This window comes from Benincasa hispida, chromosome 5 (genome assembly GCF_027475165.1).
Source record: "Benincasa hispida cultivar pf3 chromosome 5, pf3_genome.v1.1, whole genome shotgun sequence".
Classification (NCBI taxonomy): domain Eukaryota; kingdom Viridiplantae; phylum Streptophyta; class Magnoliopsida; order Cucurbitales; family Cucurbitaceae; genus Benincasa; species Benincasa hispida.
In genome coordinates this window covers 38,918,919-38,945,732 of record NC_143482.1, presented here as the reverse complement: position 1 = coordinate 38,945,732, position 26,814 = coordinate 38,918,919, and the positions used below count along the sequence as shown (strand labels likewise).

Genomic DNA, 26,814 nt, shown 5'->3' with positions numbered 1-26,814 from the left:
TTTTTTTTAGGAAGGAATATGATGTATCTATGTTTAGCACACTTAGTTTGTTTTTACTTTTCTTTTTTTTTTAATTTTTAATTTTATGTTATTTTTGTTAGTTGAACGACTACCTTTGTTAATCGGTACTAGTTGTGTAACTACCCTGGCCTATAAATTAAGAGGCTGGGTTCTTCATTTAATAAGATGCAATCTTTCCTTTGAGTTTTTCATTCTTTAGCATACACCACCCCTATAGGAAGGGACTCTAACTATGTAAAATAACACCTGAAGAATAGTTACAAAATGTCTTTGAAACTGAAGCCCACAAAGAAACATGAAAGCGAACAATGGACCAAATATCACTAGGGTCCTTATCCACTCTTCTAAAAATTCTACTATTCCTCTCCCCCCACGAAACCCACAAAATCGCACACATCCCCATAAGCCATAAAAAGTGACCATTCTCCCCACGAGGCGGATTGAGGAGGAACTCCTCAATGGTAGCGCTAACACCCCTTTGGCGAGCAAAAGAAAAGCCAAGCTCCTAGATGAAACGTTCCCAAACAGAACTAGCAAACTCGCAACGCCAAAGAATATGATCCAGATCTTCCTCCCCCTTCCAAAAAAGGATACAACATTATAATAATTCTATTTAGCATACATACCATTTCTTCCTGCTGATTTTTGATTAATGTGACCTGGCAAAGATTAATGTAGGCTATAAAGTTCATCATTAGTTAGTAGGGGATATAATTCAATGACAATCTCTGGAAACTAAGGAAAATTTATCTTTGTAATCGAGTCAGAAAGGATTTTCCATAAGGTCATTTAGAATCGTATGTGGATTTTTGAGCTTTCAAATATTGATATTTCTTGAATTATCTCTCCTAGGGAGGTATTGTTGACTTGATTGTATAAAGATTTCAAATACCCTCGGCTGTATCAAATAATTGATTCTTTCACATTCGGTCTTGGACTTTAATTTTCTGACCATTTGAATTGCGCAAAAAGTTATTTATTCTCTTGTTCACCTAAACAAATTGATGAAGTGAAGGTAAAGGGTTTTCGTAATAATAACTTCTCTTTATCAACGTTATATTGTGGTCTTCTCCTCCAGGGCAATCCTAAGTATACATTTTAGCTTCTCACGGTTTATTTTGTTGTTTGCTCTCTTCATGTAAAAGATATCCAAAAGCTTTATAACGAGAGTTCATCTCATGGTTTCAATCAGGGCTGCATATAAAGGATTTGCAGATACAATTAGACTTCTTTTATTCAGAGATGCAAGCCAAGAAAGACAAGATAAAGAAGGTATACTACACATTCATTTCTGCCTTGAGACCATTGTTATTCTTTGGTCTCTAATTTTTTGATTTTTACTAGTGTCATTTCTAGTGTCATCTTCCTGGGATAGAAAAAGAAGAAATTTGCATTCTCAATTTTTAAGGTCGGGGAAAGTTTTGTTATGGTGATGGCTATCTTTTATATATTCAGTGTCTGACATGTCGACAAAAAAGGGGAGGAAAAGCCCTCACATGTATTTCTCTGATTGTGTCCTTAGTCACCATATACTCTGTATTTCATTTTAGTGCTTCCCCCATGTACATTCTATTTTTACTTATTTCTTCATAGTGATAACGTTGCCAGTAGGCATCCTTCTTTCAGTATTATGGTTTCAAAGATGTGATATAATTTTCTGAAGCTTTGTTTTAGAGTAAAATATTCGCTTCAGTTCTTGAATGATAAATACTTGAAATGATTGTAACTGCTGAGAAAGAAAACTAAGGCCAATCAGTGGTTGGCTTTGGACAGGATAACGATAATTCATTGCAGTCAGAGTGACAATCTTATCGCCCAATCAGATTGTTCAATTTATGGTAGAGGACATGCTAATTATTTGAATATATATATATATATATTCTTTCTTGGAGTACAACAACGGGAGATTGAACCTCTGACCTCTAGGAATGGAGCGCATGCCAATACCATTGAACTAAGCTCACTTTCACAATTATTTAAATTGTTAATTGCCTATATCTTGATCCATCTAATTATTCTGCCCTAGATTTCATTTAAGTTTTTCTATGCTTTGTACTTAGGTTGTACCCCTTTGCATTGGGCTGCAATAGGAGGAAACGTGGATGCATGCACTGTTCTTGTGCATGCAGGAACAAAGAAAGAATTGTTGATCAAAGACAATGCCGGTTATACACCTTTTCAACTTGCAACTGATAAAGGTTATCGGCAAATTGCTCATATCCTTGTATGTTACCAAACAATAATGTGCCTCTTGCTTTTGATAATGAAGTTTTTATTGTCTTGTTTAGGCCATTTTCAAGCTGATATGATATTGGGTGTTTTGATTTTTGATAGTCTAAAGCACAACGGGCGCATCACAGCCACTTGGGAGCAAAATTTTGTACTTGGAAGATTGAAAATTTTGGTTATGCTCCTATTTTATTATGTGTCATCGTTATTATGGTGATCCTCTTCATCAATTCAGTTCTTGCAGGTGCTTCACCAAGTTATCTTCTCATTAAAAATGGCTATTTTACTTGGAGATTATGACCGACTTATTATTGACTGTAGGCTCTAATCTTGGGAAGGTTACTGCTGTTATTGGACTTTGGGCGTGGACTGCCCTCTGTTTGGCATTTGTTTCTCTGATAATGTTTTATAGATGTAGTAGGTAATTCCCTAACCTCTCTGGCACATACTCATTCTCTATCTATGTAACCTGTTTGATCAGTTCTCTAGAGTCTAGAGGGTTTATAGTTTATATGAGTAATTCTTATAATTTTTCCTACGGACTCAGTTTTAAAGTCATGGTAAATTCAAACGGTTAAAGAAATCAATTGCAATTTCATGACCTAGAGCATCATAATGGTGACATGAGATTTGTCTATCAAACCTTTAAATAGTCTCTATTTTGCTCCCTTCCATGTTAAGGTAATTGCGTTCGTCTTTTACCTTAACATGTAACTTGTTTGATCAGTTCTCGAAAGGGTTCATAATTTTCCCCCAATGACTCAGTTATAAAATTATGTTAAATTCAAAAGGTTAAAGTAATTGATTGCAATTACATGTCTTATGAACATCATAATGGCGACATGAGGGGTTTTTTTTTTTAAAAAAAAATTATTTATTATTTAAACAATAGGTTTTCAAATTTTCAATGTAAAGAGACTACTCAAAGATACAATAACCCTGAGACTAACAGAGTTAGCCAAAAATACACAATATCACTGAAATACAATGAATAGATCTCCAGACAAACAATACACAATATCACTGAAATACAATGAATAGATCTCCAGACAAACAGATTCCCGTTTTTCCAAAGATACAAAGCTTCGGTGAAGAAAAGAACAAATAAAAAGGAATATAAAAAAAGGAAAAAAAATCCAAACAAAACACCAAAATAAAGGCCAAGAAGAGGGAGGAGCCAAGGGAAACTGAAGAACAATGATTTGGAAAAGGAAGATGCCCAACCACGCTATACACTAGACCACCAAAGGGAAAGCCCCATAGACTTCCACAAAAAGATGTTCAACCGAGAAACTTCGAACATCAAAATGAAACCAAAAAAGCTCATCAACACAACACTAAAATACGAAGCCCCAAAGCCTCTGAAGAGCCAGAAAATTGTTGATCAAACTTTTAAACAATCTGTATTTTGCTTCCGTGTTAAGGTAATTGCATTTTATTCTTTTCTTTTGAAAGAAACTATAGAAATTTCTGGATTCTTTAGTCTTCTTGTTTTTTTACAAATGGATGTAGCCCTAATACATACAATGATAAGAGCCAAATATGGCAAAGTAATCAACGGTAAAAAATGGAAATAAGGAAAGAATATTACATAGAAAGAATGAATATTAATTACAAGAAATAATATTCCAAAGAAATAAAGAAATAAGGGACAGGAGAAGACTTTCCATATTCAATACTCCCCTTCAAGTTGGATTGTATATGTTGATTAAGTCCAGCTTGGCTTTTAAGACTTCAAAAGTGTTCTTGAATAAGGCTTTTGTATGAATGTCAGCAATCTGCATCTTGGTGGGTATGTAGTCAAGGGAGACACTTTTGTTTTCAATTTTCTCCTCAATAAAGTTATGCGATCAGGATGGACCAGGTCTTTGGCAATACTCATAGTAGCTTGATTGTCACGGAGTACCTCCATTGGTTCTTCTGATGTGATTTTAAGTTTTGATAAGATGTTTTTGAGCTAGATTCCTTCATGTCTTCCTTGAGCTAGTGCCCTAAGTTCAACTTGAGCACTACTCCTAGATATGACTGATTATTTCTTGCTCCACCAAGTGACTAGGTTTCCCCAACAAATGTTCAATATCCAGTTGTTGATCTTCTGTCTATTTTTGAGCTTGCCCAATCAATGTCTGTGAAGACTTCAATGTTTCTTTTCCTAGATTTCTTGAAGTATAGTCCTTCTCCTTGAGTTCCTTTCAAGTACCTAAGTATTCTATAAACAGCTTGCATATTTTCTTTAGTTGGATTATTCATAAATTGACTTACAAAGTTCACTGCAAAACAGATATCAGGTCTAGTGCGAGTTAGGTAAATTAGTTTTCCAACTAGTCTTTGATACTGATCTTTGTCGACCATTGTGTTTTCTTTGCTTATGTGATGATTTGTGTCAATGGGAGTATTAGCGGGCTTACATCCAAGCATTCCAGTTTCCTTTAAAAGATCAAGAACATATTTTCTTTGAGAAATATTCAAACCTTTCTTTGAGCGGGCCACTTCCATCCCTAGGAAGTATTTAAGGTTGCTTAAGTTTTTTACTTCGAATTCCTTGGCTAAGAGTATCTTTAGTTTTCTTATTTCTTCTTCATGGTCTCCTGTAAGGATAATGTCATCTACATAAACGATGATAATTGCTATTTACACTTGCAAGGATGTTTGACGAAGAGGGTATGGTCAGATTGAAATTGCAAGTACCCGTTGTTCTTAAATACTTTTGAAAACTTTTCAAACCAAGCCCTAGGGGATTGTTTTAAGGGATTTCTTGAGTTTACATACCTTATTCATGGTTTTAGTTGAGGTATATCCATATACACTTCTTCTTCTAAGTCTTTATTAAGGAAGACGTTTTTTATATCTAATTGGTGAAGTATCCAATCATTATTCACTATTAACGAAAAAAGGACACTAATTGTATTTGATTTTGCTACTGGGGCAAATGTTTCTTGGTAGTCAATGCCGTAAGACTGGGTGAACCCTTTGGCAACAAGTCTAGCTTTAAGTCTATCTATTTCTCCATTAGCTTTGTGTTTGATGGTGAAGATCCATTTGCATCCTACCGTGTTCTTCCCTGGGGTAGGTTTGTTATTTCCCTTGTGTGTTCTTTTCCAAGGCATTTATTTCATCTAATACAGCTTGCTTCCAATTGGTGTTTTTAAGAGCTTCATAGACATTGTTAGGAATGCATATGTTGGATAGGGTAGTTGTGAATGCTTTGAACTTGGGAGAGAGATGTTTATAAGAAAGATAGTTTTAAATAGGATGCATCATACAAGTTCTTACCCCTTTTCGTTTTGCAATGGGAAGATCGATGTCTTCCGTAAGGGTTTCCGTTGTGGAGTTGGAGACATGATTTTCTTGCATTTTGGTTGGGTTTTGACTGAGTACTGGTTTATGTCCAAGGGTGTTCGTTTTTCTTCGAGTATAGACTATGGGATCTTTCCTACATTCGAGTGTGCTTTGGTTGGGAATATCAGTTTCATGTAGGAAGGAAGCACTTTCTTCAATGAAGGTTGTTATTGGTGTTCCTTTGTTTTGAACAGTATGGAAGGTTCAATGATATCTTGCTTTTGAAAATAAGGTTGAGTTTCAAAGAAGGTTACATTCATGGAGGTATAAAATTTTTTAGTGGTTGGTGAATAGAATTTTTATCCTTTTTGGCTTGAACCATAACCTAGAAAGATACATTTGATTGCCTTAGTGATGTATCTATGTTTAGCACACTTTGTTTTTACTATTTTTTTTTTTTTAAAATTTTCTGTTATTTTTGTTAGTTGACCGGCTACCTTGTTAACTGGTACTAACTATGTAACTACCCTTGCCTATAAATTAAGAGGTTGGTTCACCATTTAATAAGATGCAATCATTCCTTTGCGTTTTTCATTCTTTAGTATACACCACTTAGGATCTAGTTTACTCCTATTGGGTCGATGGTCTTGAACGAAAACTGTACAATCAAATATTTTCAAGGGAACTTGAGAGAATAATCTATTATGTGGAAATACTTCCTTAAGTTTTTGTAAGGGAGTTTTGAAGCCTAATGTTCGAGAGGGCATTCTATTAATAAGGCATGTTGCTATTAGAATAGCTTCTCCCAAGAACTGATTGGGGGGTGTTAGCAAAAAACATAAAAGCTCTAGAAACTTCTAAGAGATGTCTATTTTTTCTCTCCGCAATTCCCTTTTGCTGGGGAGTGTTAGGGCATGTACTTAGGTGGGCAATACCTTTTTCTTTTAGGAAGTTCCCTAAGGAAGTGTTAAAAATAATTCTTAACATTATCAGTGTGAAGGATTTGGATTTTTATGTCAAAGAGATTGACAATCATAGCATACATATTTTGATATATGATAGTGACCTCAGATTTTTCTTTCATTAAAAATACCCAAGTCTAGTTTGATCGTCAATAAAGGATACAAATCATTTAGCTCTTGTTATATTCTGAACTCTACTAGGCCCTTAAACATCATTATTCATTATAGAGAAAGGATGAGAGGTTTATAAGTGTTTACCGGATATGAAGATCGAACCAACTTTTCCATTTCACAAGACTCACATTTAAAAACTTGAGAACTTTTATTAAAAATATTTGGAAAAATTCGTTTCAAATATAGAAAATTTGGATGTCCTAAACGATTATGCCATAACATTATTGTACTATCATAATTGTCTTTAGAAACAACAAAAGTAGATTTGCTAAGACCTAACTTCTTGACTTGAGACTTGTAAGCATCCAGTATGTAGAGGCCCGGGGATTCCTTAAGGATTTTACCGAAAAAAGACCATTGGATTCTAGTGACCATGAACGAGTATCGGGGGCATCCTTCACTTCTAAATTTGCCACTATGCTTAACAACGCTTGGATGTCTGAAATTTCCTCTTCTTTAAGTAATCTTCTAAAAGAAATGTTCCAAGAGGAAAAGCTTTGATCCCAATGATCCGACACTGAACCAAATGGTTTGGTAGCTAAACGAAATAAACTGGGGAATCTGGTCTTAAAAGGAGGGATGCCTACCCAAGCATCCAACCCATAAGTTATCAAAGTCTGGTTGAAGCACTTCGGAATTCTTGATAACCCAATGATGTTGAATACTCTGTTTTTTGACATCTGAAGCAGGGGCTCTAGAAACCTTTGAGAATCTCCTTGTCTGTTTCAGGGAAGGGATGACTGAGGGAATTTTGTCCATGAACGGCCGGTCAATTTTTGCTGAAGGTTGGGAGGCTTCTAAAATAAGCATGGGGTTCAAGGAATCCTTGATGCATACACTTACCATATCATTGAAATCTTGCCAACCAGTCGTTCCATCACCATAAGGGATATGGATGTTTTTCCTTCCCCCCGTCGAGGGCCAGACCGCGCATTCTACAAACCAACCTCTACTAGCATGGAATTTTGAGAGGCGGATGACACATTGATCCACTCTTTCCTTTAGCAGGAAGAATTCAAACGTAGGACCATTCAACAACTTTTTCAAACTTCCATCTAACCAATGTGCCATTGCCAATGAGAATAATATCTTTTGCCCTTTTTCCATATCTTCTATGTAAAAACCGTTGCACGCTCTCCACATACAGAAGAAGTGGTCTCCAATGCTGCAACTTTTCACCTCCATGAGTTCTGAGACTGGTAGTGGTCGGGATGGTACCGGAGAAATGGAGGAGAGAGGGAGGAAAAGACGAGTCCGACTGGCTGGAGAAGTTTCAGCAGTAGCGGTGGAGGAGGAGGTTAGGATCGGTGAGGGAGGAGGTTAGGAGGGGGGAGATGAGAGAGGGGAGAGGAGAGAAGGGGTCAACCCAGTGGGCATAATTAGTTAAAAGTGAGATATCATTTGTTATGTGATTTGAAGCTCCAGAATCAATAATCCAAGTACTACAATTTTCTTTGGTTGCATTAAGAGCACAAAGGAAGTTACCAGATTGTGCAACTGTAGCCACACTTGTTTCTGATTTTTTTTTTTTTGAGTAGATTTGGGTTGACCAAAGAGTTTTTGGAGAAGATCCAACTGCTCCTTAGTAAACACATTATTTTTAGGGGTGATGTTACCTTCAATTGTTGCGCTTGTTTGGGAGGCCTTTCCACGTCTATCTTCCGTTCCTTTGTTTGGCTTACAATTGGAGGTTTATCATGAATATCTCAACATTCTTCTTTAGTGTGTCCTGGTTTTCTACAATGCTCACACCATAGTCTTGGTTTTCGTAGCCAATTATCAGTTCCTGTGTAGCTCTGATTTCGATTGTAATGGTTATCATGAGTATTTATACGTACCTCATTACCAAGGATTTCGAGCAATTGAAGTTGATCCTTCAGGTTCAGAGCTTGCAAACGCTCCTAACATTAGTTTCTTCCTAATTTCTTCTCTTGTTACTTTTGCAAAAACTTCTTTGATATTAGGTAAGGGTTTAATAGCTAACATTCTACCACGTACCTCATCTAGTTCTTTATTAAGGCCAAGAAGAAATTTGAACACTCATTTCTTCTCATCTATCTTTTTGTATGTGGCTCCATCTGCGGTGCATTCCCACATGTGGCTTTTAAATTCATCAAGTTGTTGCTAAAGACGAGACAGTTGAGTGAAGTAGTGAGTAACTTGCATATCCCCTTGTCGTATCTCGTGAATTTTGCCTTCAATTTCAAAAGATTCCGCTGTATTTTCTTGGTTAGAATAGGTTTCACGAGCTACTTCTTGGATTTCGCTTGCAGTTGAGAAAAGTAGAAATCCTCACCAATCTATGTCATCACGGAGTTGATTAGCCATGACATAACCATATTATTTTCAGCTTTTCATCTCTTGTATTTTGGATTAGCTTGGTCAGGGATGGGATTTTTAATCTTCCTTTCCTTTTATACATATGAACATCATAACAAATTGTGACCGAGGGAGATAATTCCTTCCATTTAGTTTGTGATTAGTAATTGGAAGTATGGTCCCTTTTATACTGTTAAAATTCACAGATGTCATAAAATACCCAAGTAAAATAAAATAGGCAGACTTGATTTGAAGGAAAAAATACCCAAGTGAAAGGCTGAAAGATGCAGACATACCCGATTTGAAAAAAGGAAAAAAACCCAAGTAAAATGGCTTTAGACCCGATTAAAAAACCAAGTAACAACAGTTGTATCAATTTGGGAAAAAAAACAAATAAAATGGCTTCAAACCCGATTAAAAAAACCTAGTAGCGGTGGTTGGATACACCCGACTCGATTGCAGACTAAAGTAAGAATCCTTGCTCAGATGCGATTCACCCATGATCAAAACCCTTGCTCAGGTGCGTTTCACCCACGGTTCTTGGCCGATTTGTTTCAGACGTGAAGCACAAGATTTTGATCAATGTGAATTTCCAATCTACTTCGATCTTAAAGTACACTGATTGTGAAGTCTTGGTAATAGACGGATTGCCTTTTGACGCGAAGCCTCGCCGATCTACTATTTGGATGATTCTTCACAGATTCGCTTTGGACGTGAAGCTCTAGACGTGAAGAGTTGGTGGAGGTTTTCTGATGCGCAGCTTCAAACTAATTAGTATGTTGATTGAAGCTTTAATGCTCTATTTTTCTTTGCTAAGGTTTCGGACGTGAAACCTATGGAAGATAATTCACAGAGTAAGCTTTGATACCATATAGAAATTTCTGAATTCTCTGAATTCTTCTTGTTTCTTTACAAATGGGTATAGCACTAATATATGTTGAAAATAGAATATTTGCCCCAGGGGCATTTTTGTCTTTTCATGTGTACCCTAGGGTTTCATCTTTTTCTATTTAAACTGTAGCCTCTAGGCATTATTCTGTATCACATTATTATAATAAAAGTTCTCTGCACCGTGGTTTTTTCTCCCTATACTAGGGTTTTCCACGTAACAAGTATGTGCCATTTTCTCTTCTGTTTACTTTTCATCATGGTATCAGAGCTAGATGAAACCCTGGCCACCATTGAGGAAAATCCTACAGGAGAATCTCAAGGACTATCTGGCACTATGACTACAAAAATCAAAGTTGTTGTTCAAACAACCATGGAACGGTATTTTCAGATGATGATGCCCCGGTTTCAGTAGATGATTGGATCAGCCATTCATCAGTCGCACGGGTCTACTGCTTCCGGCCTTAGTCAGTCGCACAAACAGATTGGATCTCTAACCCCAGCTGCCTATGGAGACGATCGGAATACCCAGCAGCCCTCGGTCGAGTCCAAGCCACATGCGTAGGATGGTCGGCTTCCTCTAGCGCTGACCCTAGCCGTCGGTGTTAACGCCCAGCCGTACACTGTTCTAGACACACGCGATGCCCAGCCGTCGGATGATCGGCTTCCTCCAGTGCCGGTTCCACCTGTTCCAGCCGCACGCAATGCCCAGATGCCAGTGTTGACGCCTAGATTTGATACCCAGCTGCGTGAGTCAGCGCCAATCCTAGCCACGAGCTTCGATCTCTCAAGCCATGTTCTCAAGCTGTCGTTGCATATGGCTGCTGGAATCGCTCGCAATTCCTTTCAATCGAGCGGTTCTAATTCTTTCCAGCCAAGCGGATCTGACTACGTTCAGGAACAGTTGGCCTAGTGCAGCTTCAGATTAAACAACAGAACGAGTCAATACAGCAACAGATGGCCAGTCTTGGAGAGGCTCTTGGAACTACGTCAAATGGCTGGGGAGAAATCTCTAATTGCCTAGCTTATTCAAAAAGCCCGGTAACTTCTTTCCCTACTTTATCTACAGCTCAATTATTTTTTGGAAACCCTGCTAGCTGTATTGTAGGAGAGAAATTAAATGGCCATAATTATTTTTCGTAGTCCCAATCTGTGAGAATGGCTCTCGAGGGTCGCTAAGTTCGAGTATTTAATTGGCGAAATACCAAAACCTAGACAAGGCGACCCTCAGGAACGCATATGGAAAGGAGAGGATTCTCTACTTCGATCTATGTTAGTAGGGAGTATGGAACTCCAGATTGGAACACCCTTGATGTATGCTGCTACTGCAAGGGATATTTGGGAGGCTGTGAAGAAGTTGTACTCCAAACGACAAAATGGAGCTCGACTGTATGCACTCCGTAAACAAGTCCATAAATGTGAACAGAGGACCATGGACATCACAGCTTACCTCAATAAGCTGTATGTGATTTGGCAAGAGATGGATTTATGTTGAGAGTTGAATTGGAGTTGTTCATGTGGAGGAGTTTTGCACTATCAGTCCGAAGAGACAGATCGGGTCTATGATTTTTTGGCAGGACTTAATCCGAAGTTTGATGCTGTGCGAAGTCGAATTCTGGGAACTCGTCCAATACCCTCCTTGATGGAAGTGTGTTATGAAATCCGTCTCGAGGAAGATAGGTCTAGTGCCATGAATAATCCAGTAATTCAATCAACAGATTCTGCTGCGTTTAAAGTGTCAGGAACTGACAAACAAACTGGAAAAGTACCTCCGGTCTGTGACCACTATAAGAAGTCTTGGCACACTAGAGCAATGTTGGAAGCTACATGGTCGTCCTCCAAATGGTAAAAGACGACAATCAGGACCTGGACGAGCATTAGCAAGTGAATCGACAGCTGGTCATCAACCACAGAATCAGGAGACGAGTTAGAATGGCTCTAGTACAGTGGGTGTCAGTGCAATCGCACAATCAGGTACGCATCACTCTTGTGGCCTTGTTAGTATAAACGGTAGAAAACCATGGATTCTAGACTCAGGAGCTACGGATCATCTAACTGGCACATCCGACCAGTTCTTGTCTTATTACCCGAGTGCTTGAATGAGAGGATCAGGATCGCTGATGGATCCTTCGCCCCAGTGGCCGGGAAAGGCCGTTTATCACCCTTTGAGGGTTTTGCTCTCCAAGATGTTCTTCATGTGCCTAAAATTTCTTACAATCTGTCAGTAAGATTGCCAGAGATTTGAAATGTCGTGTTATCTTCTCACCAGATGCTGCTATTTTTCAGGATCTGAACTCGGAGATGACGATTAGCACTGCCTGGCATGATGGGGGGCTCTATTTCCTTACTGAAGATGCCTCCTCTAGGATTTGTGATAGGACTAGTTTATTGTCTTCCTGTTTTTCCAATTCTGAAACTGATTATATGTTATGGCACTTTCGTCTCGGACATCCGAGTTTTCATTATATGAAATATTTTTTTCCCCATCTATTTCATAATATTAATGTTTCTAACTTGAAATGTGATGTGTGTGTTCAAGCTAAACAACCTCGCGTCTCGTTCAAAACCTAACCTTATAAGCCTTCGAAACCCTTCACCCTCTTTTATAGTGATGTGTGGGGTCCGTCTCCGGTTACGACCACTACTGGCAGACGGTGGTTTGTAACCTTTATAGACGACCAACTAGATTAACTTGGGTCTTTCTCCTTACTGACAAGTCCAAAGTCACCTTTGTCTTCCAGCAGTTCTACAATACTATAGAAACCTAGTTCAATGTAAGAATCACCATTCTTTGGAGCGATAATGGTCGGGAATTCTTTAATAATAACTTCGGGGAATTCCTTGCCTCTAAAGGAATAATCCACCAAAGTTCACGTGCTTAATTCCGCAACAGAATGGCGTGGTTGAACGGAAAAACCGTCACCTAATTGAGGTTGCTCGGTCACTCATGCTATTCACATCTCTTCCGTCATACCTTTGGGGAGATGCTGTCTCGACAGCAACTCACTTAATAAATCGAATGCCTTCTCGGGTCTTAAAGTTCCAAACTCATTTTGACTATTTCAAAGAGTCATATCCTGATAACCGCCTTACCCCTGATGTTCCACTTCGTGTGTTCGGGTGTGTTGTGTTTGTCCATACCTATGGTCCTAATCGAACCAAATTTACCCCTCGAGCTCAGAAGTGTGTTTTTGTGGGATATCCCCTTCATCAATGCGGGTACAAATGTTACCATCCTTCTTCCCGCAAGTATTTTGTCTCCATAGATGTCACCTACGAAGACCGTCCCTTTTTTCCCCTTAGTCCTCTTCGGGGGGAGAGTATAAGTGAAGAGTCCAATTGGGGTCTAAGTCTTTGCCTGCCAGACTTACCTGAGTCTGTTCCCGACACAAGTGTCAATGCTCCTATTCTTCCTACCGAGCAAGTCCCATGGATCACGTACTATAGGAGGAATCTTAGAAAGGAAATAGTGCCTCTGATCACTTCTCCGACCCAGTACATGAGTCAGAACGAGTGACAGTTCCAGGTACGAAGTCTTCTATTCCTAATAATGATAACATGTGTGTTGATAATGTTTGTGTTGAAAGTAGTGTAAGCAGAGACAGTATCAAGAATGTGATTAATGTGGACACTGATCACAATGATAGTACTGACAGTAATAGTGATAGTACTGAGAATGTGGTTGGTGCGGGTGAAGGCAGTAACGAACCCTAGGTTTCGAACGAAAATGTTGAAGAAGATACAGATGAGACAAAGCAGGATACTGAGTATGATGAGAAGTTAGAAGATCAGAAAGGCCCAGATGAGACAAAGCAAGATACTAAGTGTGATCCGAAGTCAGAAGAACAGGAAGATCGTGATGCCTCTCTTGACATTCCTATTGCTTTGAGGAAAGGAACGAGATCTTGTACCAAGTACCCAGTGTAGAGTTATATGTCTTATAGTAACTTGTCTTTGGTGTTCAACGCGTTGACTACTAGCCTCGACACTGTTACAATACCAAGCAACATATATGCAACTATGGAAATGCCTAAGTGGAGAGCCGCTGTCATGGAAGAAATGAAAGCTCTTGAAAAGAACGGCATGTGGGAACAGGTCACTCTTCCTGAGGGACACAAGACAGTTGGTTACAAATGGGTGTTTATTGTTAAGTATAGACCTGATGGTACGATCGACCGATACAAGGCATGATCAGTGGCCAGAGGTTTCACTCAGACCTTTGGGATAGATTACTCAGAGACTTTCTCTCTAGTAGCAAAGTTAAATACAGTTCGTGTGCTTCTCTCGGTTGCAGTTAATAAGAATTGGCCTTTGCACCAGTTTGATGTGAAGAATGCATTCCTTAATGGGGAATTAGAAGAAGAACTTTACATGAGTCCACCTCCAGGGTTTGAAAAACAGTTCAGTCGCAAAGTTTGTAAACTGAAGAAGTCTTTATATAGGTTGAAACAGTCTCCGAGAGCCTGGTTTAGCAGATTTACTACATTTGTAAAATTGCAAGGGTACAGTTAGGGACATTCAGACCACACCTTGTTCACAAAGAAGTTTGTGTCTGGGAAAATGGTAGTTCTGATTGTGTATGTTGATGACATTGTAATCTCGGGGGACGATGCTTTAGAAATAGACAGATTGAAAAAAAGGATGGCTGAAGAATTCGAGATCAAGGATATTGGAAGGTTAAGGTATTTTCTCGGAATGGAGGTGGTCCGATCAAAGGAAGGCATTTCTGTCTCTCAATAAAAGTATACGCTAGATTTTGCTTAAAGAGACAGGTATAACAGGATGTAAACCAGTTGACACTCCTATGGAAGCAAATACTAAACTTAGTGACCTAGCAGTAATGCACCAGTTAACAAGGAGAGGTATCAGTGTTTTTCGCATACCAGATATCGCACATGCAGTAAGTGTGGTTAGTCAATTTATGCAGTCTCCTTATGAAGAACATATGAAGGCAGTGGAACGAATTTTGAGATATTTAAAGGCTTCTCCAGGCAGGGGATTAATGTTCAGAAAGTCAGACAGACGATGCATCGATGCCTATACAGATGCTGATTGGGCAGGCTCAGTGGTCGACAGAAAGTCGACATCGGGTCACTACATGTTTGTTTGGGGTAACCTTGTTACATGGAGGAGTAAAAAACAAAGGGTTGCCAGAAGTAGTGCCGAAGCTGAGTACAGGGCCATGAGCCTTGGGATATGTGAAGAAATGTGGCTGGAAAAGGTCCTAATTGATCTTAACCAAAGTCATGATGGGCCAATGAAACTCTATTGTGATAAAAATGTTGCTATAAGCATTGCAAACAACCTTGTTCAGTATGACAGAACGAAACATGTAGAGATTGACAGGCATTTTATCAAAGAAAGACTTAACAGTGTCAATATCTGTGTTCCCTATGTTCCTTCTAGTCAGCAGATTGCAGATGTACTCACAAAAAGGCTATCATGAACAACTCTTTGACTCATGTGTTAGCAAGTTGGGTCTCGTTGATATCTAAGCTCCAACTTGAGGGGGAGTGTTGAAAATAGAATATTTGCCCTAGGGGTATTTTTGTCTTTTCATGTGTACTATAGGGTTTCATCTTTTTCTATTTAAACTGTAGCCTCTTAGCATTATTCTGTATCACATTATTATAATAAAAGTTCTCTGCACCCTGGTTTTTTCTCCCTGTACTAGGGTTTTCCACATAACAAGTATGTGTCATTTTCTCTTATGTTTACTTTTCATCAATATATACAATGATAAGAGCCAAATATAGCAAAGATAATCCACGATAAAAATGGAAATAAAGAAAGAATGAATACTAATTACAAGAAATCCAAATCCAAAGAGAATACTAATTACAAGAAATCCAAAGAAAATAAGGGACAGGAGGAGACTTTACATATTAAACACAAACCAATAAATAGATGTAAAAACGGGTTTCATTTTAATTTATGAGTTTTTTTCTCTTTTCTTTTCGTGATGTATACAATTTTTTATTTCATTATGTTTAAGAAATCGGATGTGGCAAATTTGGCTGTATCTAATGAACTTATAGAAGATTAAAACCCATATTTAACGAGAAGTTAGCTACAATTCAATACATATAAGAATGGGTTTTAAATACGGCCTAGATTAAAAAAAATCCTTTTAGAAGACATTGATTTCAGTCCTTACATTTGATTCAACTCTTGAGAGGTTCATGGAACTCCCTCTCTGAGATGAACTATGTTAAATCTTAAGTTTTTATTTATTCTATTTATTATTTTTTGAATAAAACGACCGCGGGGTGGGGGATTGAACCTCCGACACAGAGCTGGTTCTTCATCCCCCTCCCTATATGTTTACCCTGCCAACTGCCATAACTATTTTTGGAGTCAGATCAGCAGAAATGATATCAATTTATAATATCCTTGATTCATACCGAGGATAGGATACTGTATCCTTTTTTGTAATCTTTAATCATGATTAATGAAATTATTCCTCATCTTAGGAAAAAAAATGATAATCTTTTGCTATTTTGTGCAGCGAAGATCCAGGCTATATAAAAAGACCCGGAGAGTTGGGCAATCCTACCAATATAGAGGTATTTGTCCCTCTATTTGAGGAATTTCAGTGTTTTGATTTTTACTTTCAAATTCCAGTCTCTAGTGCCGTTAGAAGGTGTTTCTAATAAGTTGCTCGTTTTAGAACCAAAGATCTCTTGAATATATATTTGAGAGAGACAAATTGCAAGAGGATGAATGGTTAATGAACAGTGGGGAATGCAAGGCCTTCATTTAGATTTTACTTATTTTTGGAGGAATAGGAAGGCCGATGATTCTGTTTATTTTTTATTATCATTTTTAATAAGGAATAATTTCATTGATGTGTGAAATTTATAAAAGGATATAATATTCATGATGATGATGGTTACAAAAAGTTTTCCCGATTGATCATAAGGGTTGTCATATATTTAGGAAAGCAAAGAGGAGAAGAACTTTTGCACCAAGAAATAGCAGAGTAAATGACAAGATCGAAGACCACATAAAAGGGATGCTCCTTATCCAAAATGGCTCTTTGGTTTATTTCCTTCCAAAGAACCAAGCCACTTAAGTACCACATTGGTCATTCCATTCTAACCAATGTGGGACAAAGGCATCCCATACTACCTTGTTTCCTAACATATTGATTGCCCTGGGGCAATTTCCCATGGGAAATTTTGATCTTCGTAGAAAAGGGACCATTGGGATTGAGATGCCATCTCCATGAATTATCCAAATGCGAGACATTAGTTGGGACTAAGTCCATGCTGAGGTCTGCCCATTCCATAGCCTCTTCATCTTTCAGGTTTCTCCCAAGTCTCAGGTCGCAAAAGCTGCAATTATCATTCCATACCTCGTTCACCGAGGCTTCTTTACAGTGTGAAAGTCTAATAAAATGGGGGTAACAAGTTGCTAACGGAGGCCTTTTTACCACTGGTCTGTCCAGAATAAAGTGGAAGCGCCGTCTCCAATAAGATGTATTCTTCTGTTAACAAGATCTTGCTACTTGACAATATTTTTCTATGGTCCTTTGGCAGAGGCTAGGGAAGCCCACTGGAGGAAAGTTGATGAGCCAATGAAAATAACTACTCAGTTACTTCTATTAGTTGAGTTAGCTAGGGGAGAATGATAATGCTTTATCCTTTGGTTTGTCTTATATGCTTGAAAAGAAAAGAATGTGGGTATCACTCAATATCACCTTACAGAGACAAAAATTCCCCACCTTCAATCTGTGTTCGCTTGCGAGCTACCATTTCTTTCTCTCTTCTGCTATTTATTTTATTTTATTTGTGTTTCTTCTTCTCTTTATTTGTTGTCATCTTAAACTTGTTCATTCATCTTATTACTTGTAGTTTACTATTACTTTTTATTTCATAAATGAATATTTTGCATTTTTCAGGATCCTTTGTTGAGCATTGATCTCAACAATTCTTCAGTATGGATGGGGAATTGGTCTCAACTATGCCCCACATGCAAGGTTTATCTCAGAAACCCTTTGATATTTAATGATGTTTAAAAGAATATAATTTTGTGGTATAATTGATGACAACATTCTCTCTGGTGATCTAAGTTGGTATCTTTTCCACAAAAAAATTGACATTATTACGTTTCTTTCAGATAATTAGACCTGTTCGTTCGAAGCACTGTCCTACTTGTAATCGATGTGTGGAACAGTTTGACCATCACTGCCCATGGATATCTAATTGCGTGGGGAAGGTGAGAAGTTGTGCTTGTTCTTAATTTGATCTTGAATGTGTTATTTTTTTGTGGATCTTATTCTCCAAATTATACCGACAACTAGATGAACTAAGGATATAAGACAACTAGACAAATTATATAGACAATGCTGTGCAAACTATTGTAGTTATTGTATATAATAGATGATCTAAGAGACACATCTGGATTACACAGCTCCATGTCACTCTTATCATTACTAAGTAGGATACTTATGGAACTTCCCTTATTATCATTTTTTTTTCTTTCATATTTTAGTTTCATTAGGCATTGTATATGTACCCAACTGTTACCTGACAACTTCATTCTGTTAATTTTTTCTGATGCTCTTGCAGAGGAATAAACGGGATTTTTTTGTTTTCATTTGCTTGGGAACTTTGACTTCATTCCTTTCTGGCTATATTGCCATACAAAGTATGTCATTTGGGACAAGTGAATGATACAAGTTTGTTTAAGACTTCACTTTTCTTCTGAAATTGATATAAGCTTTCTCTTCTATTGCAGGAATCTGTTCCATGCCTTCAGCATTGCCAGCTGGGGGAACTTGGTTTCATCATGTGGTAGTTCATTATCCTGGAGTCATTATATTTCTTTTTCTGGATGCTGTTATATTTATTGCTGCCACAACTTTGACCGTAGCTCAGGCATCTCAGGTAATTGTCAAAACCATCAGTATCACTGTGGCTCAATTTTCCATAACAAGACAGTCTTTGTAGTCGCATCGTCTGTTTCTGGCATCGTTTAAAGCCATATATATATCTGAGGATGTTTTGGACCAATTCCTTTCTTGATAGGATTGGACTATGAAATTTTTTTACTCTTGACATTCTGTCAACATCACGCATTTGGTAACTCAACCTACTGGATTGAGTTTGAAGGAACCTGTAGTCTACTTTCTCAACCTGTTACCAAATAACCGTGCGGTGTATTTTTAGGAGATTAGAATGAATAAGCAACTCAATTATAACCACCAAGGGTTTGGTATGTGATCTTGGTGCGTACAATAAAATGCATAGGGACTCTAAAGAAATGGGTTAAAACCCCACAATGACCACTTATCTAGGGTATCAAAATCTTATTAGTTGCTTGGCAACCAAAGTTGTAGGATCATACAATTGTCCCATGAGTCAATCAAGGTGTGTATAAGCTTGAAATTTATGTTCGTAGATATTAAAGAATGGAAAAACTTGAAAAAAAAAAAAAGAACTCACTACATTGTTTGAATTATCAATTGTGTGATACCATCCGCCTTTTCCTCTGGTTAAATTCTGTGAACCATATGGTAACGTTGTGTCCTAATGGTTTTTCATGGAATTAGCATCTATTAGTCCTATGATTTCCTCAAGGGATGAGCAATTTGATTATAGCCAAAAGTTCCAATAGAAATTGATATCAGATAGTATCCACAGCATTAGAGTAGAGACTTGGACTCTACTAATAACTACAAGCATACAAGAAGTATGCTGGCAAAACAAAAAGTCAAAAACTTTCCAATTTAAACATAAATCTTGAATAGAAAGGTCTTCAAAAAGCTGGAGAAGAGAACATGAGGAAAGAGAACACCATGAGCTCAACTAGCAACGATGAAATGTGTTAGATACTTAACATTATCATGGGTTTACCTCATTTCCAAACTAGCATGCTAATGTTGATAGAACGATGATTCGTTGATGCAGATAGCACGAAATATCACCACTAATGAACTGTCAAATGCCATTCGCTATGGATATCTTCGTGGTCCAGATGGGAAATTTCGGAATCCATATAATCATGGATGTCGAAAGAATTGCTCTGATTTCTTCATTCAAGGCTATACAGACGACGAGATTGCTTGGCCTCCATTACAACGTGCTGCCAGTTAGATTGATTGCCATTGCACAGTTTTACGTAAATCAGTCATATGCCTGGACTTGGCATCTCAAACCCCCGAAGCTGATTATTGGTCTACGGTGTTATCCGAAATCCAACTGTTGTTGATATACATATACGAATGAATTAGAATGTTGATGCTGGCTAACCGATAATGTAAACCAGGAAATAGGATAGAAATGAAAGGTCACAGATAGATATTGTTATAAGTTGCATTACCAAATAATGATGTTATCAACTGACTGTAAAATTCATTTGTTACAGTTCTCATGTAACTTGGAAGCTCTGATTTCACACCTGAGATTTGAATATCCTATCTTGTTTCTCTATTATGGGAGCATACTGCTTTTCTGGCTTTATCTTGGTGTAAGCTCTCTAAACCTTAGTGTAGTTTTGGGTTTTCTTTTGTATGTGCTAATTTGGAAGGTTTTTATGTAACTTCCTTTAGCTTGGTTTGCGAGTTCTCCCTTTTCTACTTTTATATACTTCATACCTTCGATGAAAAAGATCCTTTCTTTTTTAATAGAAATTCTTTTAGTATAATCGAAGACCTTGTAGGTTCTTGCACATGAATTCGTGCCTATCTATTGAAAATATTTTCTATACTATAGGTGAAATATATTAGCTACAAAAATAATTTGGTTGGGAGAGACTTAAGATGCTGTCTATACAGGCATAAGGCATGCAATTTTGTGTATTGGCTGACTTTAACATGGATCGATTGGTTAAGGTTATATCAACAACGAAGAGGTCAGATGGTACTAAAGAGTCATATGAAGGAGATATTCATCAAGTACTTTAGTAGACGTGGATTGTATTATGTTATAGTAGATCTTTCAAAATTAACATTAAATATAATCCAAATTTAAAATGGTAGGAAGTATCAAATTCTTAATTTTAGGAAAATATTGATGAAAATATTGATAAATGTGGATGTCCGTGTATATTTATGAGAAATTTATGAAAATAAGAAATTTAAAAATAATTTAAATTAGTGAATAAATATTTGTGATAACAAATTAACATATTTATTATTTGTATTATATTTATATTAGTGATAATTTATTGTTATTTTTTATATTTCATGGATTTTTCTATGATTATCGATTCATATCTCATGTCGATGTCGAACCTATAGAAATTAGGTGTACATGAGTTGGGTTGAATTGGGTTGAGGGTATTTTTTGGTTTGGCAATCCAAAAAATCCAAATAAAGCCACCAATTCAACCAACCCTTAAAATTCGGGTTGGGTTGGATTGTTGGGTTATAATTTATTTTTTTAAATTAAAAAGAGGGCTGACAAGAGAAATAACAAATTTTAAAGTTTCATTTGGAAAAATGGCAAAAAAGTTTCAAATTGAAAAAATAGAAAAACAAATTTATATTTAGAAAATACTAATTATAAAATGACAAACTACCATAAAATAACAAAATTAAGTACAAACGAAAAAACATACACTGAATTTTAAAATTTCATTTGGAGAAATGACAAAAAGGTTTCAAATTATAAAAATAGAAAAATGAATTTATATAATAGAAAATACTAATTATAAAATGACAAACTACCCTATAACAAAATTAAGTACAAATGAGAAAACATACAATATTTAAAAAACAACTCGAATATCACAAATAAAATCTATCTAAACATTTTAGAACCATAAATACACAATATCATTAAGTACAAACGAGAAAACATACACTGCTTAAAAAACAACTCAAATATCACAAATACAATCTATCTAAACATTTTAGAACCATAAATACACAATATCTAAACATTCCAGAAGCAAAAATTAAAAATTTAACATTTCCGGCTATCTATAGAATGGGTGTATGCAGAGGGAAGATAGGCGGTGGGGATCATTAGAAACTTGTGGATGTTCGTCCACAACGATGTATTTTCTTCAAGGGGAGAGAGCAAAGTTGATTATACCAGTGAAGTTGTTGGCAAGTGAATATTTGAAGAAATTACAACTTCACGATGATGTGACCATTGGAAATATGATTGCGTTTGACATTGAACTAGTTGTAGGGAGTTTCATCGTCTTCATTCCATGTGATAATTTTTCTCATAGGATCTTGGAAGCCAATTTTAAACACAATCAATCCCAGAATGCCATTGTTGAAAACGATGTTCAAAGTAGAAAAAAAGTAGAAAACATGGGTGCGAGCGAAAAAGGTCGACGACCTAGGAAGAGTGGTCGTCAAAAGCTAAGTCAAGACGATGAAATTCAAGAAAAGTTGTTGAGATTGATAATGAGAAAAAGAGATTTTGGAGGCGACTAAGTGAAGAAGATGAAGAAGTGAGATTTAGGGCTTTTTAATCTTATTTTAACAATAATAGTAATGATAATAGTAATAATAATATTATTATTATTAATAATAATAAACTGAACAATATATATGCACGCACATGTTTCAAACCTTTAAAGTTTAATTCCCATTTATATGTTTATTTTTAAATATAACAAACCATTTTTACGTGTTTCTATATGAAAAATTGAAAACAACGAAAATATGAAAAAAAAATCAAATTAATTTGATAACAATATGTATAAAACAATGAAAAAAATATTTAGATACAATTGAACTTGTAACAAATATTTAAACAAATAGAAAGTTAGATAAAATCAAATTTGATAATAAAAGATAAATTCAAATATAATTTGGAGAGAAAAATAGGATGTTTTTGTTTCTTGTTATTAATTCGATAAGTTGTTAAATAAAATCTAATTTGATAATAAAAAATATATTCAAATATAATTTGGGGGAGAAACATGAGGAAAATAGTTCGTTTATTTATAATTACATAATTTTATTTTCATTTAAGCTTCAATAATTACACTTATTTATAACTCCATCAAGCACAAAATCTACGAAAGAACCTAACTCGTTGTAGAAGCATAGCAAAAACATAAAGACTGCAAAAATGCATACTTATTTGTTTGTCAAAAAGATAAATTAATCGTATAATAATATAATAAGATGGTAATAAATAAATGGTGATTAAAAAAATTCCAAAAATGATGAAACTTAAATGAAATATACAATTTGTTAAAAGATAATATGTATAAATATTAAGTAAAATCTTAATCAGGATAAAAAAATTATTTCAAATTTAAAATAATAAAAACCAATAAAATAATATAAAATCTAAAAATATATTATAACTTAAAATCAATATGGTGATAAATAAATGAAAGATTGATTAATTCTGAATATTTTCGAAAAGTGATTAAATCAAATCATAACAGGTATAAAACCGTCAATTCAAATTTTAAATTGGGAGAAAAATTCGACATCTTTATCTCTAGAATCTGTTAGGTTGAAGTCTCATAACCGATGATTTCATTTACACTATATTTCTATTAAGAATTGACACAGTCTCATAACAGATTATTCCATTTACATTATATTTCCATTGAAATTTATATATGGTATAACAATTACACTCGGATTGACCATACTAGGGGCAATTTGGGGACTAAAAAAATATGTCATGTGCACGGCACGCTTTTGCCAAAGATCTTATTATTTCCATTTTTTGACAATAATCAAAAGGCACCCCCGATTTTGCTATTTCCTCCAATTTCCCTAATTTGAATGAAGATTTATTTTAAATCAATTCGTGAATAGATATCAAAATCTAATTTGAAAATTAAAATAAATTCAAATTCCAAAAGAGGATGAAAAGTATGGAACTGGATCTGTTAGATTATAATATGATTAATTTGGTTATTAATCAAGCTCTCTAATTACATTCTATTTATATCCCTATTACTAATCAAACTCTCCACTTATACTGTATCTATATATTGGTCATTAATAAAGCTCTACACTTACATTGTATTTAATATTCCGGATATACAAACCAACTAAGAGCAAGCCATATATTATCAAAATGTCAGTTAAAATAGTGATTAAATATGAAATATGTACAATTGAATCTAATAACATATATTAAACAATTAAGAATATGTATAAAATAATGAAAAAAATTCAAGCATTTGAATAAATTTAAAATTTGATTAGATAAATGAAGTTTGATAATATATTGATATAAAAAATATAAATTTGGTAAAAAAATAAGGATATTTAATCAAGTGAGATTAATTCAAAAAGTGACTAAACATAATTTAAATTAATAATAAAATCTGCATTGAAACGTTAACTACATAATGAAAATCAGTAAAGAGATTATTTTAAGGAACACAGTTAGAACTCCGTCATTATTTATGATTTTACACTTATCATGTATTTGTAGTTTCATCAATAACAAAAACTACGAACTAGACAAGGGTAAAACAAGGATTGGAAAATTTGTGGTTATGTGCATGTTAAGTGAGTTACCATAAATCTTATTATTTGTCTGTTTTGTCATTTTTCAAAACCAAACCCTAAAAAATACCAACGCTCTAATTCCCACTTTTTTTAAGTCAACGCGCGACCTAACCCGATCCAACAAAAATAGAAAAAGTTTAACCTACCAACCTAAGAACAAAAACTAATCCAACCGAATACTTATATTTTGGGTTAGATATTCTGGGTTGTTTGAGTTGTTGAGTTATTTGAATATCCTTAATAAAAACGTAAAGATATTCATAAAGAAAAACGACAGACCGACCAAAATTTAATACTATGGATATAATCTCTTCTACCTTTTCTCATGAACGCGATTTTCCCAAACAGTGCTACACAATTTATGTAGTTAAAATGGGATGTTTGAGTTGAATAACTCTCGTTTTTCACTTTCATTATATATTTTCCCTAATTACAGTAAAACATCTATAAATTAATAATGTCGAGACCATGTAATTTTATTAATTTAAAGATATATTTTTTTCGATTCAATGATCATGAATGAAACATACACATTATATTTCTTATTAAATGATGTTCATGTACAATGTTACTAATTAAATATAATATATCCCCCCCTAAAAAATTAAAGTTCATTATAGTACGCATTACTAGTTAAAATTTAATGCAAGTTCATGTATGGTAAAGAAATCAACCGCTGTATGTCAATATAGACAACATCAAGATCCAACACATAAGACTCATAGTGACAACTCTTTGTAATTTTTTGTTGCATTATGCAAATATGACGTTGATGTTAACATAAATACTTTAGATCCATATTAAATAAATTAATTCGAGGATCATTCATGCTAAATTGTCAAGAGAATAAATAATATATTGGATTCTATTGAGATTGATGATAGCTTGAAGATGACAATAACTTTAAGATGACTATTGTCTTCCTCAAGCAAAACTCCAAATGCCCTTAGTGGGATCTCTTTAGATGGGATTCAAGAAAGACTAAGTGTTTATTGTTTTGGTATATTGGGACCATAGCCCTAAGGTCTCTTTATATACTAGTTCAATTAGGGTTCCCACTAAACCTAATTAACTAGGAATGAACTTCTACCTATTAAGTCCATGAATCCATGACCTTAATTAATTAAATCACATAATATGATCCAATCTAATAAAATAATCCAATGTAATAGAATATTAATTCACGTACATAGCCCATACTTTAATTATACGTATTATTATTTAAATACGTCTAACAATCTCTCACTTGGGCTATATCTATGTACGTGATATAATTAAATCACATAAACCTTAAGCGCGTATAAACAAGTTATTTCAATAATATAATTCTCTTTTAGTTCAATCTGGTCCATCTCTTGTATTAGCATAGAATCAAGGCGGCTTTTGTCACTACCCTTGTAAGTAAACCTTCCTTGATTACTAATTCCAATATATTCAATAACATAGATCAAGTATGGATGGATAACATGGAAACTACATGCAAAGTGATTTAGATCATGCTTGTTTTCGACTGGTCCAAATTCCTTAGTGAAATCGTCCTTAAAAACTTTGTGCTAAACCACATTTGCTAAACCGTATGCATGATAAACACGTTCATATAATAAAGCATAAACCATCAACTTTATTCTATATAGAAAATAAATAAAATAAGGCCAAAGAACATCCTCAATAACAAACTCCCATTAAACTATGGAATCTGAAAAGTGGCTAAAACTATCACACCCCGCCCCAGATCACCTTCTTAGCCTAGAGAAAGGTGTGACTGCAGCAGTTACCAACCCTTGGATTGACACTTACTGCCTAATAACTTTTGCGGAATAACTCTGATACCAATTATAATTCATATGTAACGGGACGGCTGTAGGCCCACAATTTATTAACTTAGAAACTTAATATGTTTAGAGTATTTACAACGTTAGATTTATAATTCCCAAAACCCACAAACCCTAGTCCCTATATGAACAATAGTAACATGTGTACAATATTAACAGTAACCACCTAGCAAATGGTTACAAGTCTTTTCGTCCTTTAGTGGCAGAGCAGATACTGAGGCTGTCTTCAGAGGATTTGACCGCTACCTGTGGGAGGGGGGAGGGGGGGGGGAACAAAAACATTTGAAAACGGGGTGAGCTTACGCCCAGTGAGTGACCGAGAAAACATAGTAAATTCTCATGCATTATTTCAGAAAATAGTTTTATCTGAAATATAAACTTTTGCAGCACAAATAATTTCCAAGCGTAATATATATAAAACTGTTTTAAATATAAAACAGTAAAATCATTTCTCAAATCAAAGTACTGTATATCTGGTAAAATAATCCCAACACTAACTACTAGTCCAGAGAGAACCCTTTTGCTCAATCTCTGACTTTATTCACCTATGGCCACACTAAGTACCTTCACACATTAGGTACTACTAATCAGATACCTTCTCCTTGTACTTTAGTATCGAGCCACTAGGATACCTTCTCCAACGTACTTCAGTATCCCG

General features: G+C 35.6%; 1 protein-coding gene across 4 annotated transcripts in view; it reads left to right on the top strand.

Annotated features, from left to right (window-relative positions):
- The window catches only part of LOC120078734 (Ankyrin repeat family protein with DHHC zinc finger domain-containing protein), a 31,866-nt gene extending 11,530 nt beyond the window's left edge, over positions 1-20,336 (top strand). For all 4 annotated transcript variants that reach the window (XM_039033041.2, XM_039033043.2, XM_090313982.1 and 1 more), the window contains 10 exons: positions 1,214-1,293; positions 2,082-2,245; positions 2,356-2,494; positions 2,572-2,671; positions 16,381-16,438; positions 17,776-17,853; positions 17,994-18,092; positions 18,446-18,524; positions 18,615-18,763; positions 19,787-20,336. In XM_039033041.2, the coding sequence (XP_038888969.1) occupies positions 1,214-1,293; positions 2,082-2,245; positions 2,356-2,494; positions 2,572-2,671; positions 16,381-16,438; positions 17,776-17,853; positions 17,994-18,092; positions 18,446-18,524; positions 18,615-18,763; positions 19,787-19,972 (1,132 nt within the window). In that variant the 3' untranslated portion in view covers positions 19,973-20,336. The remainder of the gene's footprint in view (positions 1-1,213; positions 1,294-2,081; positions 2,246-2,355; positions 2,495-2,571; positions 2,672-16,380; positions 16,439-17,775; positions 17,854-17,993; positions 18,093-18,445; positions 18,525-18,614; positions 18,764-19,786) is intronic.
- Positions 20,337-26,814: the final 6,478 nt, after the last annotated feature.